This window comes from Triticum dicoccoides, chromosome 5A, assembly GCF_002162155.2.
Source record: "Triticum dicoccoides isolate Atlit2015 ecotype Zavitan chromosome 5A, WEW_v2.0, whole genome shotgun sequence".
NCBI classification, from domain to species: domain Eukaryota; kingdom Viridiplantae; phylum Streptophyta; class Magnoliopsida; order Poales; family Poaceae; genus Triticum; species Triticum dicoccoides.
Window position 1 is genome coordinate 568379590 of NC_041388.1, and position 8518 is coordinate 568388107.

At 45.9% G+C, this 8518-nt stretch overlaps 1 protein-coding gene across 1 annotated transcript; it reads left to right on the forward strand.

Moving 5' to 3' along the window:
* The first annotated feature begins 6 nt into the window (after positions 1-6).
* On the forward strand, positions 7-3383 carry LOC119302900 (trihelix transcription factor ASIL2-like). The gene is made up of 2 exons (XM_037579950.1): positions 7-1671; positions 2915-3383. Exons 1-2 carry the CDS (start codon positions 627-629, stop codon positions 2923-2925), a joined length of 1056 nt encoding a protein of 351 aa, XP_037435847.1. The 5' UTR covers positions 7-626; the 3' UTR covers positions 2926-3383.
* The last annotated feature ends 5135 nt before the right edge of the window (positions 3384-8518 follow it).

Sequence of the window (8518 nt, forward strand, 5' to 3'; positions counted from 1 at the left end):
GGAGCGGGATCCTTCCCCGCCCCACCTCCCGGCCCCGGCCGCCACCCTCCCTTTTCTTTCCGAGCTCCAACCAAATTCCCTCGCCCTGCCGCCGCTGCCGCCGCGGCCTAGGCCTTGACTCTTCTCCACGACGCCGCGCCCTCTCCCCCACTGTCTTTTGACCGCTCCAAGCTCTTTCTTGCTTCTCTTCCCCCTCTGATCGCCCACGAGGGACACAGCGCCTGCTTTGAACGCAGCTGTTCGTCCGGCAAAGACACGGCACCCGCTGCCGCATCATAACCGCCGGCCTGCCCTTTCTGCTCCATCTGGGAAGTTAGCTCCTCCCGAAATTCCCTCTTTCGCTACCCCTGGGAAAAGGGGAGGAAAAGGCGCCATCTTTTCCGATCCCAGCTTCAGGGACACACCATCTTCCCCTGATCGCTCACGCGGTAGGCTTCCGGCTTCGAGAATCGAGTGGAATTAAAGCTCTGGTGAACCGGTTTTGAGCTTAAGGGGCAGATCCCCGCGCCGGAGGGGGATCTTCTCGCCGACAGAGTCAGACGGTCTCGGTCCAACTGCCCCCTGCCTCTGCATAAGCTCTGTTCCAGCTTTGTGGTTCCGTCCTTCCCTGCTCTGCTGCGGCCTCGATGGACAGCCTCCCCGACGGGGTGGCGCCGCCCGCGCCGACGCCGCAGCAGCAGCAGCCGAAGCGCGACGAGTGGAGCGAGAGCGGCATCTCGCGCCTGCTCGAGGCCTACGAGGCCAAGTGGCTGCTCCGCAACCGGGCCAAGCTCAAGTGGAGCGACTGGGTCGACATCGCCCACGACGTCTCCGCCCACTGCTCCTCCTCCGACCACGCGGCCTCCAAGCCCGGCGCCGCTGCCGGGGGCACCGCCAAGACCCCCAACCAGTGCAAGAACAAGGTCGAGTCCATGAAGAAGCGCTACCGGGCCGAGTCCGCCGCCGCAACGCGGGCCGGATCAGCTGGGGTGGCCAGCGCCTCCGGTGGCCCGTCCTGGCGCTTCTTCGGCCGCATGGACGGGCTGCTCAAGGGCCCGGCCGCCGGCTGCTCTGGCCAGCCGCAGGCGCAACCGGAGCCGAGCTACGATGGCATCGTCCAGCCGCGAGCCCCCCTGAAAGCAGAGCCAGAGGTCGACGCCGAAGCAGACACCGCCCTCCAGCAGCCGCCGGACACAGCAGGGCCGCCCGGGGCGCTCTCCGAGCTACTGAGCACAGACGCCAACGGCTCCGCGACGGTGAAGGCCGAGAAGACCGTCGATCTGGCCACGCACAAGGAGAGCGGCAGGGCGGCTGACAGCGACGCCGCAAATGTGAGCTCTCCGCGGAGCAAGGAGGTGGAGGTGGGGGTGAACGACGACGGCGCCGAGGAGGTGGACACGCCGAGAAAGAGGAAGAGCCCGGAGCTGGACGTCGCGAGGAGCATCGAGCTGCTGGCGAGCTCGTTCGTGAAGATCGAGCGGGCCAGGCTGGAGGTGTACCGGGACACGGAGCGGATGAGGGCCGAGGCCGAGGTGAAGAAGGGCGAGATGGAGCTGAGGAGGACGGAGATCATGGCCAAGACGCAGCTGCAGATCGCCAGGCTCTTCGCCAAGCGGCTCAAGGAGTGCGTAGGCAGCAGGAATGGCGGCAGCTCGTCTCAAGCGGACACGCTTGCCAAGAAAGGCGAAAATGGTTAGTCCCAACTTACATCCAACTTACCAGTAAGATTGCAGCCGCACTGATTATATTCAGTGCTGCAAGAACATCCTAAGTAGTGTATGGTGTGAAGTATGGATATGCAGAAGTGCATTTCGGGCTTCATCTTACACTCTATCGCTGTCAGTCAATTGCCGCAATCATGCTATGGCTGGAGTTCCTTTTCTATCTGGTCCTGGAAAAACATCACTGATAGAATGGGAAATTGCAGCATGAGGTTATCCTTGCACTAATATGGTACTAGTAGCTACTAGGAACGGAGGATCTCCGAATTCACTTTAATTTTTCCTTCAGATGTACCAAAGCAGCTTTACTGTGATGGTTAGGACACTTTATGAGCTTGACTGATACTGAAATACTGTACATTTCTGTGGAACGGCTGAACTTCTGAAGCCTTTACTTCCTATAAAACCTACCATCTCATTCTACAGCATTGTTCTACCATTTGGCTGAGGCTAAATGCTGTCCGCGGTGTGCTGCTATGTATGACTCCATTTGGATTGTTTTCTTGGCAAACACAAAGAGAAAAACTACATGTGAGAACTAAAATCTTGGTATAAGAAGTAGCGTCAGCCCCTCTGCTAGAAGAACCCAACATTGGTGGTATTTTGAGTATCTGCTTACTGACATAAGTGCAGACACGATACTAGGATCGGATTTTCTTAACTTGTAGGCAGCACGGCTTGATTGTTAACATATAACGCAAGCTTGTACTTCCTTCGTTCCAAAATAGATGACCCAACTTTGTACTACTTTAGTACAAAGTTGGGTCATCTATTTTGGAACGGAGGGAGTAATATTTAGTTCCATTGCAAGACTGTATAGTAGAATTCAGGAACTGTGGTAATGCAGGGGCTAAACTATAATCTCCTCGTTAAATGGATCACAGGTCTAGTGGTACTATATGCTATAAAAACCTCGACCCTGTGAGACGATGGACAGTTATAGAACTTAATCTTTGGATGATATGAACCTGCTGCCATGAGTCGCCTACCAGGGTCGACACATACATTCTCAAAATTTAGGCGGGCTTATTTAGTTACAAGACCGATTTTCCTTTTATCTTATGAAAAGCAGCATGTTGTACGGTCTGCTGACATCCTGACTCTCTTGTTTTTTCTTTCGAACCGTGCACGGTGCAGGAGAACTGCATGTAACTTATCTTGTTTTCTCTTCAGTTTTCAGTTCTCTTCTCACCATTTTGGCTTATGGGTTTCAGGTTCAGGGTGACTGGCCAATCAAAGCAGCTATCATTCTCTTCCCTCGGCATCGCACAGGTTCTAAACACAAGGCCGGTATCACACCATTCATTTGCAAAAAATGTATGTCTGATTGATTCAGCCTCATCATGAGTGAAGGCATATAGTTAGCGGTAAAAATCGAAACACAATAACGGAAGCGTCGGTTCCCCTTTCCAGCAGGGTGTTAGAAGATGCAGTTTTACAATCAGGAGTAGTTTGCTAGTCCGAAAAATTGTCAACTTGCATTCCTACTGAAAGTGTTTTACTGACAACCACTGTAAGATGCTGTGGTTCTCACTTCTCTCTCAGTGCTGGAAGCCGGATGCTTGAGGTGGTATGGTGTTTGTGTGGTCGTTGATAGTACGATTCATTCGTGTACTGAATGCATCATCCACGGCTATCTTTTCCATATATGTAATGTATGCATCATCCATGCTCTTACCTTTTTCCACGTACTGTATATGGCTTAAAAAGTCATTTTGTTTTGAAACTTTTCAGATATAAGGTGACGGGGATTCATTTTTTTGACACCCTTTTTGCCAAAAAAATATATCCATCTGCCAGTGTACCCGTGAAAAGCCCCCGATAATTTACCTCAGTAACATGACCATGTACCCGTGAAAAGCCCCCGATAATTTACCTCAGTAACATGACCATGTGGTTAACTCAGATCGACACCACCCTGGAGGCTGGATCGGCACCATCCCTGGAGGCTGGAGCAACGGATGAAACAAATTTTGTTCTTAGTGCCAAATGAAAATAAAAAAATTAGTGTCAATTACACCACTGGTGTTATAATTTAGAATAAATGGTCAATTTAGTGATAAAACTTGAGGTGCACATTTATGTGGTTCAAAAACTTGGTTTGACGTTGCGAATACAGTGTTGTGTACGCCTAAGGCGGTAACTAGGCGTGGCAGCATGACGTGAGACCCGCTATAACTGGAAGTAATCTAGGTGAAGACGCAACCGACCCACTCAGGGCAAGGGATGAGTGGCGATAGTTGCTCCAGCCCGACAGAAAACAACAATGCAGAAAATGCTGGATGAAATCATTGAGAGTGGTGGAAGTGGCTCTACTTGATTCAAACTTCGAACTAGCAAGTATAAGAAAGAAGAGGAGTAGTACTGAAGATGATTGATAGCTGAAAAAATGGGCTATCATAAATGAGCTACGAGGCTCCGTCAGACATAACGGCCCAAGTTGTCCATCTCTGTCTGATCTGTGATAACGTTAACTGACGGAGTTAACTGACCAGTGGGTCATTTTCTGTTAGACGAACTAGGAATACGTCTGTAGCTAGACCTCCTGCTGCACTGATCACGAGATATATGTATAGTACAGATTCCGGGATCACCATAACTCGGGCTCACATTAGTGTTTTTGTTGTAATATGGACTTCTTTCTTTCTTATCTTATATTTTAATCCGTTGCGTTGACTTAAATACTAAAAAATTTATAGTAAACATTTTTACTTTTTAATTCTATATTTTTTTATCGAATCATAATATAATTAGAATATTTTTTTCTATTGCCTAGATAGCATAATTAATAGGATAGTCATTTCCCCAATTTAGTATGTATTTATTTACTCTTTTCCTCAAAGAGAAGAAAATCCCGCTGTTTAATATGAATTTTTTAACTATCTTTTTTGGTAACTTTCTAGGTAATACTCCTTAAACTTATCATTTCTTGAAAACGAAATCCTTTTATGTGAGAATTAGAATAAAACAAGACCGAACTGTAGTGTGTGTAGTTGAACGAGTTGCACATAATCATGATTGTAGTGTCACATAAGTTGTATTAACTAAAGTAAAAGACAGACAATGGAAAAAAATCATGGAACTTTAACTCTAGAAATGAAATGTGAATATGAAATGACACATAAGTTTTACAATGTGCAGTCATTTAATTGACAGTTGTTTTCAAAAACAAAATTGAACTAAATAAATTAGCGGATAAAGAAGCAACATCTACTAAGAAATAGACACTCCAATATATATATATATATTTGTGTATCATATATGCTTTAAACATCTTCAAATGTTGGAGATAGCTCTGAATTGCATGATCGAAAAGATATCGTGGTAGTAGCTTCCAGTGCATAATCAGATATAAACAAAAAAGAAATATCTTTTTTAATTGGAAAGTTACCCCCGATTTATACTATGTTATCGGCTAAATTCGAGTTCAACGCATCCACTTGACTAGCTCGTTAATCAAAGATAAAGTTGTTATTTATATTTCCTTATATCATGATAAATGTTTATTATTCATGCTAGAATTGTATTAACCGGAAACTTAGTACATGTGTGAATACGTAGACAAAACAGAGTGTCCCTAGTATGCCTCTACTTGACTAGCTCGTTAATCAAAGATGGTTAAGTTTCCTGACCATAGACATGTGTTATCATTTGATGAACGGGATCACATCATCAGAGAATGATGTGATGGACAAGACCCATCCGTTAGCTTAGCATAATGATCGTTAAGTTTTAATGATATTGCTTTCTTTATGACTTATACATATTCCTCTCACTATGAGATTATGCAACTCCCGGATACCGGAGGAACACCTTGTGTGCTATGAAACGCGACAACGTAACTGGGTGATTATAAAGATGGTCTACAGGTGTCTCCGAAGGTGTTTGTTGGGTTGGCATAGATCAAGATTAGGGTTTGTCACTCCGAGTATCGGAGAGGCATCTCTGGGCCCTCTCGGTAATGCACATCACTATAAGCCTTGCAAGCAATGTGACTAATGAGTTAGTTGTGGGATGATGCATTATAGAATGGGTAAAGGGACTTGCCAGTAACGAGATTGAACTAGGTATGAGGATACCGACGATCGGATCTCGGGCAAGTAACATACCGATGACAAAGGGAATAATGTATGTTGTCATTGCGGTTTGACCGATAAAGATCTTCGTAGAATATGTAGGAACCAATATGAGCATCCAGGTTCCACTATTGGTTATTGACCGGAGATGTGTCTCAGTCATGTCTACATAGTTCTCGAACCCGTATGGTCCGCACGCTTAACGTTCGATGATGATTTGTATTATGAGTTATGTGTTTTGGTGACCGAAGATTGTTCGGAGTTCCGGATGAGATCACGGACATGACGAGGAGTCTCGAAATGATTGAGAGGTGAAGATTGATATATTGGACGAAGGTATTCGGACACCGGAATGGTTTCAGGACATTTCAGATATTTATCGGAGAACCGAGGGGTTATCGGAACCCCCCGGGGAAGTATTGGGCCTACATGGGCCATAGGGGAGAGGGGAGGCAGCCCACAAGGGGTGGCCATGCCCCCCTCCCATAGGGAGTCGGAATTGGACTAGGGGAGGGGGCGCGCCCCCCTTTCCTTCTTCTCTTCTTCCTTCTTCCCCCTTTTCCCCCTCCAAGGGCACCCCTTTGAGACACACCAATTGTTCCAAGCCATCTGCGACGTCTCTCTTCACAATTTACTCCTTCGGTTATATTCACGTAGTGCTTAGGCAAAACCCTGCGCGGATCACATCACCATCACCGTCACCATGCTGTTGTGCTGACGAAACTCTCCCTCGACCCTCTGCTGGATCAAGAGTTCGAGGGACGTCATCGAGCTGAATGTGTGCTGAACTTGGAGGTGCCGTACATTCGGTACTTGATTGGTTGGATCGTGAAGACGTTCGACTACATCAACCGCGTTAACCTAACACTTTCGCTTTCGGTATACGAGGGTACATGGACACATTCTCCCCCTCTCGTTGCTATGCATCTCCTATATAGATCTTGCGTGATCGTAGGAATTCTTTTGAAATTGCATGCTACGTTCTCCAACAGTGGTACCAGAGCCAAGTCTATGCGTAGGTGATATGCACGAGTAGAACACAAAGAGTTGTGGGCGATAATAGTCATACTGCTTACCACCAACGTCTTATTTTGATTGTGCGGTATTATTGGATGAAGCGGCCCAGATCAACCTTACATGATCACGTTCATGAGACCGGTTCCACCGACAGACATGCAACTTGTTTTGCATAAAGGTGGCTGGCGGGTGTATGTTTCTCCAACTTTAGTTGAATCGAATTTGACTGCGGTCGGTCCTTGTTGAAGGTTAAAACAACACACTTGATGAAAAATCATTGTGGTTTTGATGCGTGGGTAAGAACGGTTCTTGCTATAAACCCGTAGCAGCCACGTAAAGCTTGCAACAACAAAGTAGAGGACGTCTAACTTGTTTTTGCGGGGCATGTTGTGATGTGATATGGCCAAGACATGATGTGATATAAGTTATTGTATGAGATGCTCATGTTTTGTAAAAGTTATCAGCAACTGGGAGGAGCCTTATGGTTGTCGCTTTATTGTATGAAATGCAATCATTATGTAATTCCTTTACTTTATCACTATGCGGTAGCGATAGTCATAGAAGCAATAGTTGGTGAGACGACAATGATGCTATGATGGAGATCAAGGTGTCAAGCCAGTGATGATGGAGATCATGATGGTGCTTTGGAGATGGAGATCAAAGGCACAAGATGATGATGGCCATATTATGTCACATATTTTGATTGCATGTGATGTTTATCTTTTTATGCATCTTATTTTGCTTAGTATGGCGGTAGCATTATAAGATGATCCCTCACTAAATTTCAAGGTATAAGTGTTCTCCCTAAGTATGCACCATTGCTACAGTTCGTCGTGCCGAGACACCACGTGATGATCGGGTGTGATAAGCTCTACGTTCACATACAACGGGTGCAAGACAGTTTTGCACGTGCAGAATACTCGGGTTAAACTTGACGAGCCTAGCATATGCAGATATGGCCTCAGAACACGGAGACCGAAAGTTTGAACGTGAATCATATAGTAGATATGATCAACATAGAGATGCTCACCATTGAAAACTACTCCATTTCACGTGATGATCAGACATGATTTAGTTGATATGGATCACATGATCATTTAGATGACTAGAGGGATGTCTATCTAAGTAGGAGTTCTGTAGTAATATGATTAATTAAACTTAAATTTATCATGAACTTAGTCCTGATAGTTTTTACATATCCATGTTGTTGTAGATCAATGGCCCGTGCTACCGTTCCCTTGAATTTTAATGTGTTCCTAGAGAAAGCTAAGTTGAAAGATGATGGTAGCAACTACATGGACTGGGTCTATAACTTGAGGATTATCCTCATTGCTGCACAGAAGAATTACGTCCTTGAAGCACCGCTAGGTGCAAGGCCTGCTGTAGGAGCAACTCTGGACGTTATGAATGTCTGGCAAGCTAAATCTGATGACTACTCGATAGTTCAGTGCGCCATGCTTTACAACTTAGAATCGGTACTTCAAAGACGTTTTGAACGCCATGGAGCATACGAGATGTTCTAGGAGTTGAAGTTAATATTTCAAGCAAATGCCCGAGTTGAGAAATATGAAGTCTCCAACAAGTTCTATAGCTGCAAGATGGAGGAGAACAGTTCTGTCAGTGGACATATACTCAAAATGTCTGGGTGTTATAATCACTTGACTCGGCTGGGAGTTAATCTTCCGGATGATAGTGCCATTGACAGAGTTCTTCAATCACTGCCAC